Source organism: Cyrtonyx montezumae, unplaced genomic scaffold, assembly GCF_038088225.1.
Source record: "Cyrtonyx montezumae isolate F1298 unplaced genomic scaffold, pur_monq_1.0 scaffold_3, whole genome shotgun sequence".
Lineage (NCBI taxonomy): Eukaryota > Metazoa > Chordata > Aves > Galliformes > Odontophoridae > Cyrtonyx > Cyrtonyx montezumae.
The window spans coordinates 116,434,365-116,460,596 of record NW_027072034.1 but is presented as its reverse complement, the minus strand read 5'-3'; the positions used below and the strand labels follow the sequence as shown (position 1 = coordinate 116,460,596).

Sequence of the window (26,232 nt, the reverse complement as noted above, 5' to 3'; positions counted from 1 at the left end):
AAAATTAGACAAGTATATCACCAGGAGATGTGCCCTACAGCTCCTTTCTATAGCCACTCTTTAAGACTGGGCTGAAGCCTTTTCTCTTCCGCATATAGATTAACTATTGACTCATATAGGTTGAAGAAATTTTCTCAGTTCATTTACTGTAGGTTTTTTAGAAGTTGAATTGAAGACTGTAGATATGCTTCTCTTTAAATAAATGTTTCACTTGAGAACAGTGTTGATCCATGTGAACTAACAGATGTTAGTGGAGCAGTACCCCTTGAGACTTGCTATGGCTACTACCAAGAGTGTGAGTTTGGGTAGCGTGCATTCCATGTACGTGTCTGGATGTGACACTGGTTACTCTACTTGGGTTCTTTCTTAGTGCTCTGACATGTATCAGATAGCACATCAATATAACTTGTGCTATATTCTATAGGAAAAAAAATGCAGATGGTATAGGCATGTGGGTGCAGGGCCTTTGTTTAGTATGAAGCACTTGAAATGAGGATTTGGAAACACTGTATATTTTGGAGGTGATGACCACAGTCTCCTGTTGCGTGGATGTATTACATAGGGGAAGACCTTAATTTAATACTGATTTCTTGTGGGCTCTCCAGCCACTCAGCTTCTATATAGTGGGCCAGACAGTCTCAATATGATTAAATCTGCAAATAGAAGCATTGCTTATATTGATTAAAAAAAAAAGAAGGGATTGACTTGAATATCAGGAGTTGGATGGCACACTGGTTCAGCTCATGCCGACCTATTCTTGCTTGATTTTGGCTTGAGTAGTCCTGGAGAATACTTTCTTTGGAACAGATAGCAGAACTTGCTTCTGGTTTTGTGTTACCAGATTATTACCCCTGCCAAAAAGAGTTTATGAGAACAGCTGAAAAAGACCAAGCACACGTCTGATGCAATCAGTTATCAGCACCAAGCAAACAGAAGTAGCAAGAATCTGAAAACATGTAAGAGGAGCATGAATTCATACATGAGTATTGTGGAGCCGTTAGAGCCAAAGAGAGTTCTTAATTGCTCTATTTCTATAGAGAGGAACTAGTCTCATTGAAGAATGATGTAGGGTTTTGGAGATGAGATCAGGTTACAGAAACTATCCCCAAGAACACTGCTGGAAACTCTAGCAGCAGCTAAGCTTATAACTCTCTTAGAAAATGAAACAGAAACCTTTTAAACTTACAATCCACTTTACAGTGCAGCCCCAGGCTGTAGGTAACCCATCTCTGCCAATCCTAGGATGTCACCAATAACCATATTCTTAAAACTGCATTGCAATAGACCTTGTGTCCTCCTAAAATCCAGAAGCCCCGTGAAAAGGTAGAGAAAGTTCAAGAGTTGGAACTAGATGTTCTTTAAGGTCCCTTCCAACCTATGATTCTAAGGTCAAATGTATAATGCAAAACCTTGAGAAATCTCCAGCTGTTCATCTTCCTCTGATTCTGACATTGCACTCTTCTAGAAGGCAATTTGCTTAAATCTCATCCAATCGGTTATTTCTGCTACTTCTACAAGTCTACAAAGCACACATTGCAGAGAGGTCCCACGCAGTGTGCCAGAGGGGTTTTATGGCTGTTTGCTGAGTGGGGAGGCAGGACATGGCAGGATTGAATAACCACTTCCATGGCAGCACCTGCAGCTCCTAGATTCTCAACTGATGTCACAGGCCTCAAATCAGCAAAGGCTGAACTCTTACCTTAGTTGTTGAGCCATTACACGGAGAACACAGGAACATTTCTGCCGTTGGCACTGATGTCTTCCTTGCCTGCTTTTCCCCAGTAGTGGGTTGGTATGTATGTATTTGGGGAGACGTGCTGTGAGAAGAAAGGAATTGGGAATTTTACATGGGGTGTGTAAAGGGAAAACTGATCCTTCATGTGCTAGTAGTCTCAGACAGTAAACCAAGTTTTTACACTCTTGTGGTGCTTTTCTGCAGGCATTTTGTGAGCAGAAGAAGGAAGCAATATTTTATTTGTTGGTATTTTGGCAAAGCATGGCTGCCCATGGAAGACATCTGTTTAAATTCCTAACCCAGGAGAAAGAGCAGATCTGGATGAACCTTTGGGGCCACATTTTTCCAGAAGGTTTGCTTGTGTTAGGTACCCATAATGACTGCGGGGACGAGTGACAGATGCCCCATGCAGGTCTGGCCAGGGCTTTCAGCTGACATGTGAGCTTTGTGTCCAGCACACGGGAAGGAGACCACATTCCTGAGGAGCTCTTTTAAGGAGTGCTAAGTAAACAATAAATCTCTCCACAATGGAATTTATTCTGAGAGAATTATCCAGGGTTAAAAAAATACTCTGTGGCTTTCGGTTCTTATCTTTGTTTACCGTAACACCAAGGACAGTGACCTGCCTTTGTGCCCCAATACTGAACTGTCAGCAGAGGGACGGGAAATGCTGCTCTCTCTATAGGATCAGCGAATGAGCTTAATGAGAAGGGAAACGTCGTAGCAGCGGTCGTTGTTTTGCTCAGTTCGTTTTATTCTCTTTTGTTGATTTCCTTCAGCAAACCTAGGTAATCTTAGAGAAGGGCTTTTGTGCCGATTTTCTGCGCTCTGTAATTTAGTGACCTTCAGATATTTCAACATTATTAAGACCGAGCTGAGCTGACAAAAGAGCCGATATCCTTTTCATTCCCTGCTGAGCCGTGCTTGCCTGAAGCCCGCACCGGCGCGGCACTGAGCACACACCGTCCTCCTGCTCCGGCACACGGAGCACGCCGACACCGAGCGGAGCTGCGGCTCCGTCTGTTACTGTGGTAACATCTGGACCACCGAAAGCCCCACTACTTGTGGGTCAGCTGATTAACAACTCCTCTTAATCAAATGAGAAACACGTGATGGAAAAAGAATCAAATCGAGGAGCGCCATCCGGGCTGGAGCAGGGATGAGCTGGTAGCGTTGTGTGTGCAGCATCCCCACAGCCTCCTCTTGGCTTTGACAAGGGCTTCTGCACACCCGTGTGAGCTCCAGGTGTCTGCTTAGGGAGCACTTTTGGCTGAAGGGGAGAAGAGCAGCTCCTCTTTCTGTGGGGGAACATAGCTGCAGCTGGGGATGCGGGAGGGTGAGGCCTGGCAGAGAGGCAGCAGGACATGGCCTTCTGCAGCAGCAGCCATCCCCACCGTGGTTCCCTCTTTCAGATCAAAGGGCAGAGTTGTGGGGAGCAGGGAGCTTTGCAACAGACCCTAACCTCTGTCTGGGACCTGAGAGCAGCATGGATAGAAAACCTTGAAAGCATATTCCCTAAACTTCAAATTACAGCTTGTTTTTTTTTTTGTTTGTTTTTTTTTTTTCCTAATGTAGGAAATCAGTATTTCAGTGTTGCTCAATGGGTGAGTGCATGTGCACCCACTGCCATTTCTCCCAAGCCCCCCCTCCAGCAAACATGCATCATAAATCAAAGTACTGATAGTGAGTTAAGTTCACTTCTATACTTAGAAATAAAAATAAATAAATAAATCTGTCTTTGTATTCTGTCTGCAATTTTGTTGTCCATTCAAGATTTACCTTTGTATAGCGTTATATCATTGCTAAAAGCCAAGGCTCGACTTACCCATGGCATAAAGAATGTTGGTTTTTTTTAAGTGGGGTTGCTGTTAGTACTTGGCAATGGCCAGGCTTTGAACAAAAGCTTCCTATTGTGCCTTCATCAGCAGTCTCTGGGCAATCTCATGATGTAGGTTTTCCAATCTTATTAAAAGCACAGGGGGAGAGGATGTTACTTCCCCAAATTCGCTTGCAAAGCTGCGTCAAGACTTGACCTCCTGACTGCAGGCCCCATGGCATTGCTGCGTAACCATTCCTCCCTTCACTCCTCCTGCCCTCTCAATACTGTGCCTGGAATCTGACCCTCTGTTTCCCAGTGTCATACTGGTATCAGCTGGATATGAAATGAAGTCTTTTGTTAACTTGTTCGTTGCTTTGCAGGCAGCTTTGTTCTTCTGGTTGTAAGAAGGCAGCAGTGGTGATAGGCACTGAGCTCCTTCCCCAGCAACATACACATGCTCTCAGCACAGTGTTTGTAATATCCTGGCCATCTCAATATCCATCTCTTGGAGCAGAGATGAGTCAAGGCTCCATTGTAAGGAACACAAAAGGAATTTTTCTATCAAGCTCACTGGAAGCAGAGAGCAAGCTTTAGTCCTCCCTGGCTCTTCAGCTTTTGGCCTGTGTAGCACTGAGTAGCAAAAGTGATGACGTGCATATGTAGAACGCAGAAAAAAGTTTTCTCACATCCTGACCTAGATAAATAGGACTTGGATTGAATTTTCTGACTTTGCAGCACTGACACCTCAGATCTTCTGAGATTTAAAGATTGGATATATTTTTTTAGTCCTTTTCAAACCGTTTCAAATTGATGGATGTGTTACAGAAAATACACATGCTTACATGTGCGCACACATGAAGAGAGGCCAAAAGTACTAATACCACTCTATTTTACTACACCATAATGTGAAAGGCATTGGAGGAGAATGTGTGAAGAAAAGCAGTGGATAGGGACAAAAGCTCTAGGTCTCTGGCTCTTCTGAGCTACATTGCAAATGCCTTGGGAGCTAAAGGAGGGAAAACTGTGATGTTGCTTGAAGTTGGGCTGACAGGAGGCAGGTCTAAATATGTAAGAGATGTACAAGAACCACATTTACTTGCGGTTTTTCCCCATGCTTTCTCTTACAAGATGTATAATTCAGGCAGGATATGATCCCATGTAACCTGCTTTCCAGCGTCTTACTGCACCACAGATATTGTACAAATGGGACTACCATAACGTTGTTTAAACTACAGCAGCAAAGTTTGGATAGCAGAGATGTGCCACTGGCTTTGTGATTATCTGCTTGTTTGCTAGAAGAATTGTAGCTTTCTTTACACACACAGAGCCAAAGAAATAATAAGCACCCTTCATCAGTCAGATATTTATACATCAGGCTAGGTGTGGGAAGCTTTAAGTCCTCTTTTTTTCTCTGTTTTCTTCTCGCTGATTTTCATTTTTTACTTTTTAATTAATTTTCTTCATTTGCAGTCACACAGCTGTCTGGGCTTCAGCCATAGATAAGTGGATCTGTGTATGACAGCAGTAACCCAAATTTATCTGTATTTTCCCCCCTCTCCTCCTCACTTCCTGCCTTCCCCACCCCCCATCTCATACCCAGCAGAAATGGAATGCTATATATAGCCTCAGTACAGTTCCCCCCCAATTACTTTGCCTGCATATTTCAACCTCGTTCTGAGCCAGGCTTTGCCAAGGTGCCAATTTTGACATTTTCAGAGGAGACTGGGTGCTTAATTCCCTAAGTCCCTCTCACAGTAACCTCCCCTAAAACATGCCATAAAGCTGTGCCTGTTGTAAGGGTTAGCATACAGCAGGGATGAGCTCGTGTCTGTGTGATGCTTATTCATGTGAAGTTTCTACTCTTGTAGACCTTTTTTTTTTTAAAGGTCTGTGTGACTTGAGCTGAGTGCTCACAGAAAACGGCCAAAGGGCAGGCAGGGCTGGCCCATGGTGCTCTGCAAATGGAGCATTACCAGCATCCTGCCACTGCACAGCAAGTCTCTGGGCATTTGTTTTGTATTCTCTCGAGCCACTCAACACTGAAGCCAGATGCGTAATCAGAATCTCTCTTTCTTTATTAAAACAGCAACAAAAACAAAAATAAAAGGAGGAAAAAACCTGCTTCTAACCACGATAGATGAAAAGGTAAGGCCAAACATACAAAACTCAGTTCAGAAGCCAGGAGGCAAGTGAATTTCAAAATATTGTTATTTGCCACAAATCTCATGTTCTCCAGCCAGTTTCTGGGTATACTGAGACCCAGCTCATGTTTGAGCAATCAGAGTTGATAGAGTTCTGAGTGTGCCTAGCTGCTCTTATGTGTGACCGGGCCCTTACAGGAAAAGACTACAGCTGTGCTCCATCTTTTTACTCCTAGAAAATCCCTCTCTCCAAATTAGTCCATCTATAGGCACTCATAAATCTTTGTGCCACAACTTGTGCTAAAAAAGGGCAAAGGATACAGTATTTTATATGGGCAAAATTGGAAGTGAACCTCCTGCAGACTGTTAACGGCTTTTGGATTTTTCTGGCTTAAAAGTACTCTTTTGTGCTGAATGATTCAGCAAACATCACTTTGTGGAGGTCACCTTTGTGTCTCAGTAGCCTCTGGATTAAGTGGCCTTCTCTTTGGGGCCGGCTGAATTCCAGGTGGGTATCCCTGCCTCTGGGCTCTCCCAGATCTCCTACTGCACCCCAGAGCTTTTGTGACACTGTGCAAGGGAGAGCTTTGAAAAAGAGGAAGATAAAACAGCAAGACTCAAGGTAGCATTGCCACACGTGTAATGACAGCACAGGGGTGAGGTGTGAAGTATTGCAAAAATAAGAGTCTCCTTGGAACTATGGAGAGGTAAACGAGATGGCCAGGGACTGGCAGAGGAAAGATAAGGTTCAAGAAGTAAAAATATCCCTGAGAAGCCGGAGAGGAAGAATAGCAATTGGTCTTCACACCAGGACCATTGTGAGGCTGTGAGGTAATAAATAAATAAAGGCCAAAGCAGCTTACTCATAAAGCAGAAGAAATCATGAGCAATACTTTCCGTTTGCCTTACCCATAAAGCCTTATATCATCCTAAAATGTGCTAGAAATGACCTTGTTCAGATTACAAATGAATTCTGTATTTCCTCACTACTGACCCTGTGATTTCATCCTCCTTTTTGAGTTATTTCTCTTTCCTCTCACTGACATGTGCTCGGTGGTAACTCTGCACACTCAGAAGTGTAGAAGTAGTAGCATTCAGTGCCCGCTCAACAAAGCTGCACTTCTCTTTCTTGATGCAAATTCCACTGACTTTGTGCTTTGGAACTGTGCTAAAAAAGCCCACTAGAGATGTGACCTCCTGAACAAAATGCTGTTCTTTTATAATCTCTTCTCCAATGTTCATCCTCAGATGTCAGCAAGACACAGGTCTTGGTTTCTCTTCTTCTCTTCTTGCCTTCTGTTTCATTTTTATGGACCATTTAGGCACTAGTAGTTGCATAAGAATTCTAAATTAAAAAATAGGTTTTTGTTTTTACTTACGGGGATTAAGGACAGGGAAGATCTCCTGGGGGAGGCCTCAGTGGAGTTTGTCACTGTCCTTTCTTTGATTGGAAACCTTCCCACGATCTGGGTACAGATTGAGTGTCATTACAGAGATCCAGTTGGCCCTCAGATAACCTACTGTGCCTATCAGTGTAATCAGGACCAAGTCATTGTGTGAAGTAAATCATAAACAGATGGGCAGCCGTGCCATGCTGCTCTACAGAGGGCAGAGGAGAGCAAAGGCACAAACTGGTGCCAGAATGTGACACCACGATGGCTTCACTAAATCTAAGCATGAAGAGGCTTAGGGAAATTTCTGTGTTCCCAGATGGAGAAGAGAGAGAGCAAAGGGAGAAGGGAGAGAAATCCTTGACTAGGCGTCTGCCAGGATTCATTGCAGACAGCTTTATCTGAACATCTAGAGGAGCTTATCATAGAATAGTGCCTTGGAAGCTGAGTGCCCATGCTTGCAGCCAGCTCCCCCCTTAGCTTGGGCTCATGAGTTTTGGACTGGCATTAGTTTGTGGGTTTTTTTAAAGGTCTTCTTCATGCGTTGGAGAGAAAAGTGACAAAAGCTGTTTTAAGTGCTGTCCATTTTTTTCTCGTACCAATTGTAAATTGCTTTGTTACACCCACAGCAGTCAGCACTTACCAGAAGGAACAAAAGAGGAAAAGACATCAAATAGCTTTGGTCAGAGAATAATTTTTTACCTTTTTATTGTCAAATTTTCAGCTAAAATGTGAGAAGTTTCAACAGGTACAGACTTCACCCTCGTGTCTTGTATAGAAAGGACATACTCTGAAATTTGGAGTTAGGGTTAGGCATGGCAGAAGTCACATTGCCAATCAAGAAACGAGGCAGCAGGATGGAGTACCAGAGCACAGGCACTACTTAGGAAAGAGGGTCAGTCTGTGCTAGTGCTGTCTGGATGGGGAGAAAAGGGAACTGGAGGCAAAGAGTTGCCTTGTGAACTGGGTGTAACTGCACTCCTCTGCTCAAAGGCTCTGTGTGGCTCATCAGCTTTAAACCTTGTGTTAGAAAGTAATTTCTCCCTTTGGCTCTGATACTTCATTATGGGGAGAGTAAGGCAAGAAGGGTTAAGCTGTTACCTGAAGTAGGTTGGAGGTGCAGGAGTCTGCAGTAAGGGATCGTAACCCTGACACCTGAAAAGCTTCTTTACTTTCTGCACTTTTAGTACCACCAGTTTCTCGAGAACAAGCTGAGCTCTGAATTACAATCTGGGCAGCTAAAAACAAACAAAGCTCCTTTTTGTTGAGGATGTATTTAAATGCTATGCAACGGATTTTTTCTTTTTTGGTCATTTGAAGTCCTCGCATTCAGAGCAGCATTTGCCTTCTTAATCACAGCAGTCATGTTGAGGCTGAAAAAAAAAAATCAGGCTACTTATGCAGGCTGGCTCTGGTGGGTGCTCGATTCTGAAGGCTGGGAATTGTTAGCTTCTGTCTTCAGCACTTCTGCTGGCCCCTTGTGTGCATGAAGGGAGTATTTACCAGGAGCACCTCACACATGCGTTTGGAAGATGACCAACTAATTAATGCTCGCTAAATGCTTCTCAAGCCTCGAGGGAAAAGCAACTGTGGAAAGGCAAAGTTATATTATTGTTGTGCTGCACTTAATGTACATAAACTGTTTTCAAGGCATCAAGCACTACATAAATGTTGCATGGTATTAAAACTGACCTGCCCTTGTCAGAGCAAATAATAATTACGCTGAGTGATGGGAGAATCTTGCAGTTTCTTTGTTGTGAATGTTTGCCTGTTTACTAATTCAGAAAAAGTCTCATCCAGCAACCGCTAAAACCAGTGACTTAAGCAGCCACTGGCTCAGGCCCATATTTAAGTGTCTGCAGAAGGGTGAATTACCAGAGCCATTCATTCTTCATAAAGCTCTGCTCTCCTTGTAGGTCAAGCTGTTCTCTCTAGGGCATCTTTCCCAAAACTACATACTCAGGCCTGAGTCATCTCTCAGTCCATAAGGCTGCCAAGCATACTAGGCTGTAGAGATGAACGACCAATGAGGACCTCACTGCTTAGCCCATGCGGTAGCATCTATTTGCAGCATGAAAATTCATGGTGATGTCTTTTAATATAAATATAACATGAGGAAATGAACATTTGATTAAACTAAACACACGGGCCTTTTATATGCATGGCCCTAATTTAAAGCACTGTCACCTCCATACAGAAAATACCAGTTGGAGCAGGAATGATTAAATTAAATCATCTGGCTCTTATGTGATACCATTAATGTCTGCTGAGAGGGAAAAAATTCCCTCCTCTTTATTCCTGTAGATCTGCAGCAACCACCAAGGGACACTTCTATAGCAGGCAGGATTAAGTCTTGCACGAACTTCAGTGCTTAATGTGCTTTGGACTGGTGACATGCCCTTCGGACAGACCTACCCCAGTTTTATAATTCTCTTTCTCAGCCTGTTGGGCCTCTGGCACTCCTTTCTCCTTCTTAATTTCCTCCTTGCCTCCCTCCCACTGGGATACTTCACCATTCAGAATTTCTGCCACCCAAGTAGAAATTTTGATTGTGTCAGACAAGTGTTGAAAGAGTCTTTGGAGTCTCAATGGGCTGAGGTGAGCAGAGAGAGAGAGAACCAGGGAGGGCTTCCTGGGGCTGATTGCTCTTTAAGGAAAAGGAGGAGAGAAATGGGCAGTCCCTGTGCCCCTGATGAATTTAGCCCTGTACAGTGAGCAGCCATGGATGTACCACAGCCACACGTAGCTGGAGTTGGATGCTGGCTGCATGAAAGTAGTGAAGCTCTTCTGGAGAGGAACTTTTCTTCTCCACCAAACTTAATAAAATAGAATAAAAATAAAATAAAAATAGGTCTAGCAAAGGTATTTGTGTGTTAAACATTTCCAGACTGGGCTCTGTCAGCACACAAGGTCCTGCCCATTCCTTTGGGGCTCTGCATAGCCCCAGATGCCCATTCTCACTCCCCGGTATTTACTCTTTTCGTACTAAAGGACAGTTGGCACTTGAGTCTGGGGCCAGGTGAGACTGAGAAATTCACAAAACCAGCACTAATGTACATTTGTTTTCTCCTCTCTGATTTTGTAGCTTGACTCACAAAGGATTTTCTTAACAGTTTTCTTCTTTTGCTGCTTTTATATCAGATCCCTCTACCTGATGGCACTCGTTCTTTTCTTGCTGATCACCATGTGTCAGTAGTAATGTAGGTGGCAGGGAATTTCTGCCTGTTTTGGTTACAGACTTGTGTTTATCTGTTTGCTTTTGGGGGCACTGCTCAGTTTCAGGAAATATATTTATCTCACAGAAGTTTTGTCGTGAACAGTGATGCTACGAAGGCCTTATTTTGGCACCAAAATAGCTAGTGGAGGTAGTGCAGGTCTGCCTTCTGTCAAGAGCTGAAGCCTTTGATTTGAAAAGCAAAGTAGCATTAAAGGCAGTTGACATTGGTGTAACCTTATACTTTCTGGCTCTTTCCCCAGTACTATTGGGTGCATACTTAGAACCGCATTTTCCTTTCCTTTACTCTGATACAACCCCAGGGAGACGTGTGGATTTGCACTAAAGTAACGGAGGGAATTTGGCTGCAAGGCCTGCGTGTAATGTGGTTACTGGTGTATAAGAGGTGTGCCAACCTTTCCCACCGTCTCTGAACTTGGCTTGTGAATCAGCACCTGCCTTTCCCTGTGCTCCTGTGATCTGTGTGGAGATGGACCGGGCAAGTTGGAGCAGTTGGAGCCCCAATAGGAAAATGTGAAGAGTGGAGAAAGAGGAGGTGTGAGGGTGAGTGGCAGGTTCTTTGAATAAAAGGCTGTCACACTGTATTTGTTTGGCGGGCATGGTCTTTAGGAGGAGCCTGGAGTTGTTTGCTTGATGAAATCCTGATAACACTGAGTGCTGAAGTTTGAGTGCTGGTGCAGTTTGGGAAGTGCCTTAATGAGGCAAGTTACACTCTGGCCCCAGTAAGCAGTGGTGCCCCATGTTAACTAAAGACGGGGATGAGATCATGCTGCATTTCCATTGACTGATCAGCTGAGCAGATTAGAGGTGATGGTGTCCAGGTGGGACAAAGAAATACAGGGAAAACTTGAGAGTACATGATTTTGATGGCTTTAACTCATTTCATAGAACCATAGAATGGCTTAGGTTAAAAGGGACCTCAATGATCGTCTAGTTCCAACCCCTCTGCCACAGGAAGGGTTGCTGACTGCTAGATCAAGCACTAGATCATGTCACTCAGGGCTTCATTCAGCTTTGAACACCTCCAGGGTTTCTGGAAACAGAGGTATGAAGGGCTGGAATCGAGGACTTACTTTAATGTTCATTTCAGAGAGAATGATGAGAAGGCATAATGCTGCTGGTGAGACTTTAGTGCTACCAAGATGTGCTGTAAAATTTGAGAGGAGAGGTGCTAGGCAGCTTAGGAAGTCTCTCGTTACATCTTAATCTGGAAATGAGACTTGTCCTATTTTTCCTTCCTGCACCTTGTTCTCAATCTGTAATGAGGAACTGAATATTTTGCCAGGAACAAAAACAAAAAAAAAGCCTTAATCCATGGGCCTCTGGCATTGGCCAGTGGACACTTGGTAATTTTAGATACAGTCTTCTGTATCTTAAAGCAGTGTATCTTCAAGCAACAGATGCATTGCTTCAGTCCTGGCTGTCTTCTGGGACTAGGGGGCTTGTGGGCTGCAGACCCCTTGTCCCCAGCAGCAAGGTCTGGTTCTGCCTGTTGCTGTGCTTCAGGATGGCGTCTCGTTCAGCATATAGCAGAGTGAGATTTTGCAATAGGGATCTCATGATGACTGCCTTAAGTGGCTGATTTTTTTTTTTCATTTTTCAGTATTTGATCCAAGTTCTGAGACTGAAGCCAAGAAGTTTTATTTGGGCAAATATGTCGCTATTTCACTGCCTTCGTAGGGAGGTTATTGTGAAAGTGGTACAACTTTTGCAAGCTTTCTTTAAGCAAGTTGTAGATAGGCATCTGTTGAAGCGCCCCAGCCCTTTTTCATTGATCTGTAGCTTGGGTGCTGCCCTGTCTCTAACCTTTCTTGTCTTGATGTGGTTGCTAGAATGGCTGTCACAGAGCAGCTCTATCTTGACACAGCATTCTTGCATTTCTCTCCCTTTCCCAGGCTGAGTGTGGCAAACAGGCTGTCACTCTCTTGGTGGATTAGCAGCTCCTAGCAGTGGCCAAAGAAAGGTCAAAATCCCACGCAGATTCTTTGATTTACCAGCAGCTTTTGATCTGTTCGATCAAGAAACATTGTTGGCCCATCAGTAAACACTGACTGGCTATGGGCTTAACAGCTCTTTTGGAATTTGGGCAGGAGGATGAGTGAGATTCAGCAGGATTATGCTGGTTTGTTTTTGACTCACCTTTTCCTATCCCACTGCGTTCCTAGGTCTACATTTGGGGGAGGGCTGATGTGGGCTGTGCAGCTCTATGTGTGCAGATAACTCATGGAACTGCATCTGCACTTAAGCAGATGTACGCTTCATCCCTCCGACATGGATGCTGTCACAGTCACACCTGCCTCTGAGATGTTTGATTTGGATTGCAACTTCTCCGAAACCACAGCTGGTCCAGCCCCAGCTTGTGTGTGACTCAGCAGCATCAGTTGAGAGGAATGCGGTCTCCGCAGCCTTTGCTGCTTCCAAATCAATTTCAAGTGCATGTCACACTCTGTCAGCTACATACAATCATCTCTGATTTTTTTTTTTTTTTCATTTCTGGCTGCCGAGTACCACCAGACCATGACCAATAGGGTAAGTGGAAATCTTGTATTCACTCATGAGTGCTTGGATTACCATTCCCAAAACAGGGGTGATAGGGAGGATCTGTGCCTTTCTCAACAGCTACTTTGGGGAAATTTTGATATCTTGTCTTAAAGTGTTGCTGAAGATAGGTTCATGCTGGACGTTGTATGGAAGCAGCCAAGGTGCAGGCATATGTTCCCTTCTGCTGACTTGGCTGTGGCGTCTGTAGCCACAGCCAGCAAAGAGGAGCGAGCAACTGGGAACAGTAACATCTCAAACTGCAGCAGAAAGATTGGCCAGACCTCTCATGTCAGCACTTTGATTCCCTTGGTGCTCACTGAAGAACTAAAAGTTAACTGAGGGTGGTGGCAGAAAATAGGTTTGCCTGCCTAGAAAACGCTAAAGCCAAAACTGAAAAGCAGAGGTGGATCTGAAGGCAGTTATCTCTCTTGGAACTTCTATGGGGATTAAAACATGCATCATCCTTGTAGCACATAGGGAATTTTATAATCACGGCTGGTATTTTGCTGCAGGGTCCTCTGTGGGGTTAGGAATTAATTTCCCACCTTTTTCTAGGGATCTGTGGCCTGGGATATGCCGCCAGCCATAAAAGGGAATTTGTAGGTAAAACATGTTTTCTGGACCTCCAAAGTGAGCCAATTGCCTGCGATGGGTGAGGGTGTACCACCACCCCTCTGGAAGTCAAAAAGGGGGGACGTGCACAAAGAGGAATGCGGCAAGATTTACGTGGCTGTTCCACTTCCAAGTCTGCAGGGAGAGATACTACAGGGCTTTGCAAAGCGTAAGACAAACTGCTGTGCAAGGCAGTGGCTGCAAAATTAAAACAGAATATTTCATTTCCTGCAGCGTGGTGCCTCCTTTCTCCCCCCACATCTCTACTTGTTACAGAATGAAGTCTCTTTATTAGTGAAAATACACCGCGTTCTGAGTAAAAGCCAACGTCAAAATATTTTTTGGAAGGGGTTAAAGTGGCAACTTTGCACAGCAACCCCCTTTCTCCCCAGCAAATCTGCCAGCACGTTGAAGATATAAATAGGGACATTTGGGGAGAAGAGTGTATTTAAGTTCCTTTGAAATGTGCTCGGCTAAAGGAATAATTTGAAGAGAGGGAGTGGAAAAACAAATGGAAAATATTTTCTTTGACAGGAAGAAAAAAAAGAAGTGGCAAAGTATCCTTCCCAAATAGAGATACTTGGCTGGTGTGTACTTTACGCAGCCCTGGGTCTGACCTTGCAAACAACGACTAAATTAGGTTCAGTTACTTTGATGTTAAAAGCATGGAAGTGCCAATAATTAAGCTGCATCAGATGTAGGAAATGACTGACGTGTCTGCCATGCTCATGATAGCAGATTTCACTGTGCTGCCATGTGACTGACCCCTTTTTCTGTATGTAAGCTAAAGGAATTTTCTTCCAAGGAAAATCAGTTGGTTTTGCACCTTTGTTTTGTTCTCTAAACTGGTAATCCCCTGAAGGTATAGAACCTATTTGAAAGAGCAAATCAAAGCTCACATAATTTAGTGTTATATTATTTGTTGATGTATGGTTTGATTTAGTGGCTACTTATTATATCAGGTTACCATATAATTATCTTAATTATTGACTCCAGAAGTAAGTAGAGGGATTATGAGAGAGACAAGAAGGCCCAGTGGATAGCGCATAGCTCAGGGAATTGAACACATTGTGCTGAGGTCTTGTATTCACTGCTCACTCACTCTGCCTGGATTCATTTCTCAGCCATGAGGAAGGCAGGAAGAGTCAGGATGGGGCTGAGTTGGGGATCCAGGATCTGGGGAGATGCAGGAGAGCAGGAGAAAAAGGACAGGGGAAAAAAGAAGGAATACACACCACGGCGTGCATTTGCATTAAAACCTGTGGTGCCTGTGCTGCCATGGAGGATGACAGCGTGGCCAGGAAGGCCTGAACATTGAATTTGATCATTGCTCATCTCCAGCCTCTGCTACCAATCTCCTGTGTGAGTGTAGGCATGGCAGGCAGGCTCTGAACCTTGTGTCCCTTTCTGCAAAACAAGAATGATAAAATCACCCTCCTTCCTTCGCTCTTATATAAATCACTAGAGTGCAGCTCCTAGGCCAGCCTGCAGCCATGGTTCTCATGACACTGCTGCTATTTCTGTGTTTGAGTCTCTTTGTCTGATAACCACTGACTTAAGTCGAAGGTTTGAGTTAATAGGCACTGCCGCAACGTGAAAAACAGCATTGAAAAGCTGTCAGGGTAGTCTGCACTTCCTGTATTGATAATATTTGGCATATACTGACAAAATACTTCATATATTGACAAGATGAGTAGCATCTTCTTTTCCCTTTGTGAGGAGCAGACACTCTGGTTCTGCTCAGCATGTGCAACTTTTTTTTTCTCTGTTTTTGCTTTTGCTCTCCTGAGACGAAAAAATGAGGATAATAGAATGTATCTATTTCCTTCCTAGGAAAGATCAGTTAATGTGAAATGGTGCATGGTGGCTTAGTTCTGAATAAGTGGGATACCCTAATCCAGCAAGGTATCCTCGCTCTATTGTACGCCTTTTCTGCATACCATCTGGAGTTGTTCTCTGCTTAGTATTTGCAGTATGTACCATATGTTTTTGCATGAAAATTCAATAAAATATGCATTATACATGAAAAGTGCTGTAGTAAATAAAGGAAGGATGGAATCCAGTCCCCTTTGTGAACGGCAGGGGCCCCAAATCTTCATAAAAGGTTTAGTCTAGTCTGACGTCTGTGCTTTTCTCCAATTTACTCCACATCAGTCTTAGGAGATGCTCTAATTTGAAACAAAACTCTGCCCTCCCGATAAGGTTATTAGATGTTCTTTGGCTGCCCTCTGCTGAGAACACTGAATAATGACGGGGAAAGCATCCTTTTTTCCAAGGGAGGTGGCAGGGAGGAATTACCTATGCATCTGTGTGCTGACTTGTGTCTCTGCAGCTGGTGATCATCCTTGGTTCACTCTCTCTTGCTGCCTGTCAAAGGGCAAAACCTTCAGAAATCCACTGCAGCTTGGGTTGCAGTGCTCACTGTGTTTTTTCATGGGTGGGGAAGTTCTGTTGGCTTATGAGAACGTGGGCTGTGGCATTTCCCACCGTGCAAAATTAAGCAGTGTTACACAAGGAATGGGCATGCAAAGGAATGGATTTCACACGTGCTTGGCATCCCAGTGCCATCTCCCACCCCTCCACAGACCTTTCAGGGCTCTGGCACTTTGCTTGATCACAGGGAAAGGGCAAAGGGTTGGCTCTAATATCGACAAGAAAGAACTGATGTGTTGTTTCTTAGGAAGAAAGTGCTTTGCCACACTCCCGGTCTTGGAAGGGAACGAGGGTGTAGTGCGGATCTCAGTGCATGAATAAAACAATATCACTGCTGGAGCCATTATTGCTTTCCGCAATGCCCTATTTTAAATACTTTCTAGCAAGTTGATTTATTATTATACCTTCAGCTGGGCTGCACACCAAAGTGTTTTGATGATGAAAGGAATGTTATACACACATTTAATTACTGCCCACATTTTTGTATAATTTTATCATTTACTCTTTTAGATGAGACTTTGTGTTCTACTACGGGAAAAGTGCCCAATGTAAAATAGATGATTTAAAAGCTAATCTGGGATGAGTTAGGCACGCCAACGTGAGAAAATGCAATTGTTCCTTTCTTCCTGCTTTTTCAGACGGTCACCGATTACCAAAATGTACAGGAGCTCCCTTATCTGGACATGGTGATTGCAGAGACGTTGCGCATGTTTCCACCTGCATTCAGGTACCTTTTTTCTCCCACTTCTGATTCTTCAGGGTAGATTCCTAGCTACATAAAATGGAAATCTACACTTGGAAGACCAATGTGCTCTTGGTCTCTGTGCCAACATCAATACCGCTTGTGCATTTGTAAGATATAATGTGGCCTATTGAAGGAAAACTGGCTCATCCTCATATTTCTAAAGCAGCTTTTTTTACAACAAATTGGCCAAGATTGCTCTCTTGCTGTTCTTCACATCCCATAAGATTAGAGGATGGAGCTGTTCTGCAGCCTGAGAAAGCCAAATGGTGCTTCTTTGGTGCATTTCAGGGGCAGGGAGCAACGCATGACTCCAGCCTCATTGCTGGTGGATGAGTTACCCTCTAGTCATTAAGTCTGTGGAAGGTTTGCACGTTCAGAGAACTGAACGCTGTTTTATATGCATTGACCTTGTACCCTCACTGTGTTACACTGGCACTGTGCTATAATAATATCACTAAGCAAATGGCTACATCCATTAAATTTTTGAAGTTCCTTCCCAGTCCGCCCACAAATAATTTTACTCAGTGAACTGAAAACAAAGGGGGAAATAAATTACAAAATAAATTACAAAACTGTTTGATTGTTGAATTTCCAAGTTATCGCAAGCATAGATGTTAAAAGCAGAACATTTCAAAGCATCCAGCCTGTTGTGCTGCTTATTGTTAAGCTGGGAGGAAATTTCAGATGACTGGAAAAGAGCCAAAGCTGAGCTTACTGTGACAGCCTTTGGAAAACTTGCCCCACAGTTGCAATCACCTTAAAATTAAATAAGCTTAAAATCACGTTCCTTTTATACATTCCCAAAGATTACAGTTCAGAGCTCTTCCATGGACATCTGCAGGATTGCTCAGAGAGTAAATGTCAAAGATACTTGCTCGTAGGTGAGATAACTGAGCTTTACTGTGTCATACATGGTATACAAGTGGAAATTGCTCCAACAGTTAAAGCATCAGGGATCTTTGGGTTTCAGCTGAACCATAGGGAAACAATCAATGTTTGTCCAATAGGAAACAAAATGAGAATGGAGCGAAGTTGTTCTGAAGTTTCTGCTGGTGTTGTCAGTGGTGTTTATTGATCTGGCTTTTACTCTGATGGATGAGCAGTGGACAGCACAGCCCTGTGCCTTGGAAAGATGTTAGTCGCCTATGACAAGGATAATACAGTATTCAGAAGAATACACAAATGGCAGCCAAGCACACCATAAAATAAGGTTCTTTAAAAAAAAAATTAATTTACTAGCCAGAGAACTTTCTTCCACAAAACTCACATTTCCACTGTCACCAAATTCTTGTGAGGAGGAGAGGGATGGCTTGTCAATGTGTTTCTTAATGTGTCAGTGTTTTGTTCCAGGTTTGGAATCTCTGCTATTTATTTGTCTATGAGAAGGAGAGAAACTGAGTGACAGTGAGGAAAGAATGTGTCTCTGTAATAGCACTTGACTGACAGCTCTGAAACTGAAATCTTCATTCAACTGTTTTGGCTTGGTGCGGGGAGCAGCAGTGGGAGCCCCAGTGCTCCCAGCTGGTGCTAGGCTGGAGTCTGCAACAACCCTCCAGGCTCCAAATGATCCTGATTGGGATCTGCCCCTGTACACGTGCACACCCACCCAGCATTCCTACAAGGTTTGCAGACCCAAACTTGCCTTTGCGGACAGTCCCACTCCATTGCAGGCCACTGCAGGCTGGGAAGAAGCTGGAGAGCTGTGCTGCTGACTTCTTGCCTGTCCTCCATGAGTGCTTGTGAGCTGCAGTTTCTCAAAGGCTTTTGAATCGTTTGCATTTCTATAACAGCAGTAGAGCACTTAGCCCTACCATTAAAACCAACCCTTGCTAGGATTCAGGTGCTGCCCTGAAGTGAGGGCAGCTGAATAAACTCCAGAAAACCTCTATTCGATATAACTTTTCCTGAAGGCAAACGAGTATACTCTTTCTTCCTGTTATTAGAAACGACTGACGTATTCCATCTGCAGCTTTCATAAAAAATGAGTCTGAAGCTGACTTCAGCAGCCCCATTGCAGTTCAACAGCTTAGCACTTCAGAAAATCATAAGCAAACAGAACCGTGACAAGGGCAAAAGTTAGCCAGCTGGACTGGGGCTGTGTGCTTCTAGGTAGGATGATCGTAACTTGAGAAGACACTAGCATCAGCAAAGATTGCTTTATTTATATACTGGGAAAGGGTTGCCCGCTAAATTGCAGGGTCAGTAAATGACTTTTATGGTTTCCTCCTGCGTTTTTTTGCCTTTATTAATCATCTGGGGTACATGACTCTTGCTGTTGTAGGTTCACTCGGGAAGCAGCTAAGGATTGTGTGGTGCTGGGACAGCGTATTCCTGCTGGGGCTGTCATTGAAACTGCAGTTGGACATCTCCACCACAACCCGGAGTTCTGGCCAGAGCCAGAGAAATTCATTCCTGAAAGGTATGTGTCTATGCTTCCCATTCTTAGGCTGGAGTCCTTATTAGGACAAGTTGAGACCAAAGACCTGCTTTTAATGATGTTCCATGCATTTAGGGTGGACACAGGGCTCCAGCCTGTCCAATGGGGACACCAGATACTGGTACTTCACAGCTACGGCCTCCTGTAATTCACTTGAAATGGTATTTTGTTCAGTTTAATTTAGATCCTAAAATAAATTGTTGCTACCAAATTAGACAACTGGTGATAGTGGTGCTTTCTGGAGAGGATGCCACGTCTAGTCAACAACTGAAGCAGGCTTTTAGGAGGCAACTGAAGCAGGTTTTTAGATGTTTCCAAATCAGTTGTTTCAAATACTGTCACTTCTGGGCATGGAAATTCTGCAGTAAGGCAGTATGTTCACTGTCATGGAGCTGCACAGGAGTCTTGTCCAGCTGCTGACTAATTTGGAGCAGTCTTTCCACAGGAGATCTTGTAGTGGTTTGGGAATGCTGTGGGTGGAGAACCTATCCCATCTCCCACTAGGAATATTCTGTGTGTCTGTAGGCTAGGATCCTGGCTTCTCAGCTCTGCTTAGTAAGACGTATTTTCACATGGAACATTGATTATGTTTAGCCACAAGGACCACTGACAAGTTTCTTTTTGTACCCTGCAGCTGCTGCACTGAGCTTAGGGGGAAGGCCCACAGAGCTTTAGCTTTGTGGTGCTGTGTGGAAGCACAGTTTTGTTTTGCGTGCAGCTTTATTTTAAGCTGTTTTGTGGGCAGCTATATTTTAAGCTACTGCCGTGTTGAAAAGTCTACTAAGAAAAAAAGTGTGTTCTGCAAATGACAGTGTGATGCAGGCAGCCCAGAGCCACCTTTGCTAGCCAGTCAATATATGTGGGTTGTAGGTGGATTTGCCCAATGGACTTCTTCTGGAGCAAACCTTGACATACGCTGTACCAGGCATCTGAGGTCATGAAGAAGAGCAATACTAGAATAATAGAACCTCAAAGGTCTTGTTAGGCAGGAATCTTATCAATAACTGGAAGTCTGGAGTGGGCTTTCTGTTGGTATATATATTTTTTTACATTTATCTGGGAATGTCGCTGTTCACCACCTTAACAGTGAAAAGAAAGTGCATTATGGGTTAAAATGGATAGTGAAGACTGACGTCTTAACTCATACAGTGCTATATATGGTGAATCTGAGTGAAATTCCCTCTGGAAATTTTCCTGATACTAATACTCTTCCCAGATTACATCACTTGATAATGTTAGTAAAAAAAAAAACAAATTCATTTCAGCTGTGGTTATTTTTTTCCCTTATATTTTGTTTTGAAATCTGCCATATCTAGGCGGGCTTTAAATTTACCACAATGACACATGAGACTGAGCAAGGCAAGAATCACATTAACTTGTTTGTGTAGAATGTGCAGCAGTGCTCAGTTCGTGAGGTAGGATCCTTCCTTGTCAAATGAGGAGATCTACGCACTTTCTATAATAGTATCTCAATTTTACTTAGGGTATCTAAGCATGGGGAGGGGGTTAGCAGAAATATGCAGTGTTATTCTTCTCCAAGAGATCGTTGGACTTTAGTAGTCTGAAGTTCTCACAAGCTGTATGCAAGTGTGCAAGAGATTGTCAAGGATTCCCTGATAGATGAAAACCAGAATGTCTATTGGCATGCTGTAGTGGAAATGCTAAGTCAGGGCTTGAAGCAGTGATTGAGCACCTGTGGAAGGCAGGGCCAACTCAGAGGAGCTCAGGTGCATGCAATGTAACTGAGTGACCAGAAGGGGTGGAGCCAGGATCCAGCCTGGAGGCAAAGATATCTTGCTGGAGATCCACGTGTACCTTTAGCCCTTCTGAAGGTAAACAGCTTCTTTTCTTTGTTTCTGTGGCCACAGCTGTTGCATTTGAGCAAATCTTCACTTGCTGTAGCGTAGGACCTTGCTGCTCTGCTCTTACTGCTGTCTTTTCCATCACGTTACTGGAAATGTAGTTCTCTGCTACCAGAACAGTTCTGAACACTCTTTGACCTGTGGAAACTATGTAGGTTTCTGGGGTAATTCCATCTCTGTGTCTAATATACAACCAAATTTGTAGACAATGAGAGTTTACCTTTTTGGTTTGGGCTACTGTTCATGTAGGAGTTTTGTTTCTTTCCTTATGAGAAAAACAAAGAAAAAAATCCTCTTTTCTAATGGATTGATCAAATATTTTTGAGCTAGGTAGTTGATGCAGATGTGGACAGACTTCCACATTAACATTTACTCTGGCAAATAAATTGCAGTATTTCCACTCTGAAAATAGAAGGGTCTTTGATGTTAATGTTTCCTAGCTGGGAAAGTGGTCTCTTTTGGCTAAGAGCAGAAATAAGGACTGCACTGATTTATAGCAACTATTTTCCATTGCCTGTCTGATCTCATGAGATGATTTCATCACACCTTGCAAGAAAAGTTAGGAAGGCTAAAATCAATTCCCGTTGATTTGCTTCTGTAGTGCACAGTATGGAAGCACTGTTGCTAATTCTGCTTAGTTTATACTTCAGTCTGTTTCCTCTAAGCTGTAATCTCTCCCTTGTACGTACACATGGAACATGTCATTCTTCTGAACGTGGTCACTGAATAAAGCAGTTCTGTCACCAGCTGGCAAAGGCTGATGTCTGCAAGTCAACTCACAGTTGACTTATAGGTGTAGTATGACAGCAGTCCCTTTGATCTGTCCATTAAATGGAAAAAACAACTTCTGAAATGTGAATAAAATAATATGAAACTAGGAACAAAAAACATTTATTGAACTGGTTGCTATCTCTTCACCTTGTAGGTTTACAGAGGAGGCCAAGAAGGAGCGACATCCCTTTGCATATTTGCCCTTTGGAGCAGGACCTCGTGGCTGCATTGGTAGGAAGATGGGCTTGCTGGAGACCAAAATGACTCTGCTGAGGATTTTGCAGATGTTTCGATTTAAGACCTGCCCAGAAACTGAGGTTAGTTGTACACGCAGAAGCTTAAAGGCCACGCTTGTCAACCTCAGTCAGTTGACAGTATATCCTAGACAGGATGACTGACTTGCCTTTGTGAATTTCTCTTCATTAGAGAAAACTGGTAGAACCACTTCCATAATAAGTAGGGACAAGAGACCACAACTACATGTTTTAATCAAAACGTGATTTAACCCTTAAAGGTTTTAATAATAAAACAGTTACCTTTGCCTTGATGGAAAGTGATGAAGCAACACTGCAGTCAAAATGCATTGATTTATACAGAGAGAATAGGTGTATGTCTTTCCTCTTAGGATCTCAGCACTTCACTATATGCCTGTTGCTGTATATATTGCACCTGTCACTTACTCAGCAGCTCTAGAGTTTACAGAGTTAATTTCTTTCTGTTCAGATCTACAATATAACCGGGCAATGACTGTCTCGGCCTGTGGCTATAAATTCTATTTAATATACTACCACAGCTGACTGTAAAACAAGCACTTTAGTGCTTCCACAGTAATCCTGGTGTGAATTGGTCCCCAAGCAAAAATGTCTCTCGGCATGTGGGATGGTTACATACACGTAAATGAGTGCATACAGTTGTACTTGAGTTGTGCTTTTGTCTTTCAGATTCCTTTGCAGCTTAAATCGAAAGCCACACTTGGACCGAAAAATGGAGTCTACATTATCCTAGAATCTCGCTAAAAGAATGTGCATCCTGTAACAGACCTCTTACTTAATGACTTGAATATTCATATTTTGCAAATCCCCAAAGACAGATAGGAACCTGAGTCCCACTGAAGGTCAGTTAGATGCTGTTTAACTGCCAGCCAGTGGGAGAGTTTTGAGTCACTTTTTAAAATGAGGTGTGGGCTTCACGGTCACTTGGTGGTTTTCAAATTGTTGTGAATAGTAGCTGTGAAGAAGCACATGGCTTTTGCTAGCTTTTCTATATTACATGTCCTTTCCATCATATCTAAGATGGCTTTCTCCACTCTTCCATTTATTGAATGGAGCAGGTGTTAAGTGTACACTAGATTTATGTTAGGTTTTAATTACTGTTCATTAGCTAATACATTCTGCTGATGCACTTATAAATCCCTGTTTAGAAAAAGCCCAAGAGACACCACAGCTACAGCAGAAGAATTGGAATCCCATGCACTGGATTTTATCCTGAGCTCTGCTAAAAATCAAAGCTGAGTCTCCTGCACACACATTACTTAACCTCTCCTTGTCTGCAAAGTGGAAAAGGCAGCGCCTTCTTCATGCTTTTGAAGTGTTTTGAGATGCACTTAGATTAACAGTTTGCACTTGGCCTGTTGCGTCAACATGCCTGAAGAGGAATGAAGAGGTTTCCCCAGTTGCCTATTAAATTCCAGTAACTAAGACCAAAGAAGTGAGGTGATAGCTATTTTGTTAGTTAAAAACTGCTGTTGGGAAGGTGAACAAAAATAAGATGTGAATTTTAAGGCAACAAGAGGATTGGAGAAGCTTTAAGGATAACCAGAAGATGTTGGCATAATATCTGCGTCACTGCTGTGAGGCCTATACTTTCCAAGGATTGCAGTTGACACCTTTATCTCATTGACACAAGAGTTCTGCATGCCCTAAAGCCAATGGCCAGGGAGTGGGATCCAGGATCATCAGTTCTCATGGCTCCTTACGTGACTTTGCAAGAAGTTGTGACCCAAGTGCCTGCTGATGTACTGTGCTGGAGCTTTCCTTAAGTACAGCATTTCTCTTGGTGGGATGCACAGAGAAGTGTCATGGCAGCAGTGGGGAGAGGCTGACTGCTCAGCTTCACTGCAACGATTGCTGGAAGGAGCCATCTGTTTGCTGTTCCCTACTGTAGTTTCTCTCCAGCAAGCACCTTTTACTGCCTTCCTCCCACATGCTGCCTTCACAGGGATCAAATTACTGTGTCTCATTCCTGAAAGGTTTTGTCTTTTTCTTTTATGGGATTTCTTTTTTAATCAGATCTGTAGAGGTATCAATGAAATACTGACCTGGAAATCATGGAATTGTTCCTATTTCTGTGGAGCATCTCTGGCAGGCTAACCAAGAAAGTGTCCTGTTACAGGTTATGAATTGCTGATGGAGTGACTGTTATCTGAAAAGCAGCAGAGTGTATATGCTTTAATTTCTGCAAGTTATCCATCACTTTTTCCTCTAGGAAGTAGTGCACTGGCAGCTGATTTACTGTGCAGCTTATAGGTACAAGTGACAAAAAGTTGGACAGTCCTTGCCTATCAACTTCCATCCTACCTAAAAGAGCAGAAGGCACATTTCCCAGTTTGAAGAAGTCAGCCATTAAGGACTTGCTTGGATCCTCAATATTTGCTTACTATATTTCTCCCTGATGTAAGTTAGCAGGTCCTTGTGTATTCCGGTGTGAATGAAGGCTGCATCTTGCTGCAGCATGCTTTTGTATGCTCTGTTGTCTGTACACTGCTTGTTGGAAACCTGTTTGTATCCTTGGTATTTAGCTGAGAGCTCCACTCGTGTACACCCACTCAGTGCTGCCAGAAAGTGGGACATGAGACTGCCAGCAGCCCTGTGAAACAGGTAACAGCACAGTAACCACGAGAATAAGGAAGCTGATTTAATGTAGTTTCTCTCCTCAGTAGTAGTAAGTGCATTGTCTTGTATTGCTGAGCTGTGGGTGTGCTTAAAACCAGGCACATCTGCTTTACAAGAAGCTCTCAGCCATTCTCTGAGAGGTGATGTGAAGGAAAGGCTGCTTGGTAAACAAAAGCATCTATTAAAAACATCTGGGACTTTGCAATGATTACTAAAGTTAGTCAGTATGAAATAGTATTTACAATGACTGCTGAGATGATAGAGAGCAGTTCATGGTTTTGTACTTAACAATTAAGTTTTGTACTTTAGTATCCTTGGAGTCAGGCATTTGAAATTAACACGCTGGGCTGATTGCAAACCCGAGTGCGCTGTTCTACTTGTCATTAAACAGCAGAATTTTCTATGTATGTGTTTCTTTCTTAAATGACCAACTTCTCATTTCCCTTTGTTAAAGGATGTTTCCATCTCGAATGCTGCTTTACCTAGAAGCAGATTCTCCTGTGCATTTACAATAGTAAATATGCCGAAAGCATCTGTGGCTGACTCATGAGCTGTTTTTTCACTGCTCTGTTCCCACTGGCCTGGCTCTCCAGACCACAGTCAGTTGCTGTTTGCTGCCTGCACTGCTGGGTGCTATGGCTGTGTGCAAGACAGGATGCTAGGGTTTCAGTAGTGAGTCACAGACTAGATGAGAAGTGCAAGGGTGCTAGTTAGGAGCCAGCTGGATGTGCCTGCAAAGCCTCTGCCTGACTCCAGGTGAGCTCTGTAAGCCGTGGGGTGGGTTGGCTCTGGAGGCTGTCAGACCTCTGCCCAGCCTGGTGCAGGGGCACGGCCCAAAACGCTGTGCTCCAGGTCGCCCTGCTGGCAGAGGGAGACTGCCTTCTGCTGGCTTACCATCTTGTCTTCACAGCTGATCCTTCTCCTCGCTTGGTAGGGGAGTGAGTGAGAGGTGCAGAAAGTGAAAGATGGTGGCATTTTTCATGCTCAGTTTATTTTGTCTTGAGTAGTAAAGAGAGGTCTTTATCACTCAGAAAAGAAGTTCAGTACCAGTTTCTGTCTAAAGTTTGGGTGTAGTACAAATGACTCTTTTAACCTGTTCATTTCTCAATTCAATCCTAAAAGCCGTAGAGGCTTCTGGCACTTAGCAACAGCATCTTTAAGGAAGCTTCCAAGAAATCAGATAGGTGACCAAAGGTGGTGCTCTCAGAGAGTGGGGGGAGGGGGGCATGGGGTGGGTGGAGTAAAGAAACACATGACAAAAAATTCAGCAGTCAAATACCTTTTAATTCTTGATACACAGGAACCTTTCCACTCAAGTCTGAAAAGTGGAAACCAGGGTAAGTTTTCTCTTTTGGATGTTAGTGGGGAAATAATCGATCGCAAAGTAACAAACACAGCCATGCCTGTGAATAACAGTTGTAAAAACAAAAAATAAAATATTGATTTATCTGAATTAACCGTCCAAATTTTATTAAAGATATCTGAACTTTTCACATGCCTTCCTGGCAGAAGGCTAACACAGCTTCTTGTTGCATCGAGCACGGAACAATGGCTTCAGCTATGTCAGTTTATGGCACGCCCCCAGCCTTATTTGCTATGAACATACAGATAACAGGTTT

General features: G+C 43.4%; 1 protein-coding gene across 3 annotated transcripts in view; it reads left to right on the top strand.

Moving 5' to 3' along the window:
• TBXAS1 (thromboxane A synthase 1) overlaps positions 1 to 22,836 on the top strand; it is a 234,064-nt gene extending 211,228 nt beyond the window's left edge. For all 3 annotated transcript variants that reach the window (XM_065743180.1, XM_065743182.1, XM_065743181.1), the window contains exons 10-13: positions 16,546 to 16,634; positions 18,934 to 19,071; positions 21,877 to 22,039; positions 22,664 to 22,836. In XM_065743180.1, the coding sequence (XP_065599252.1) occupies positions 16,546 to 16,634; positions 18,934 to 19,071; positions 21,877 to 22,039; positions 22,664 to 22,738 (465 nt within the window). In that variant the 3' untranslated portion in view covers positions 22,739 to 22,836. The remainder of the gene's footprint in view (positions 1 to 16,545; positions 16,635 to 18,933; positions 19,072 to 21,876; positions 22,040 to 22,663) is intronic.
• The last annotated feature ends 3,396 nt before the right edge of the window (positions 22,837 to 26,232 follow it).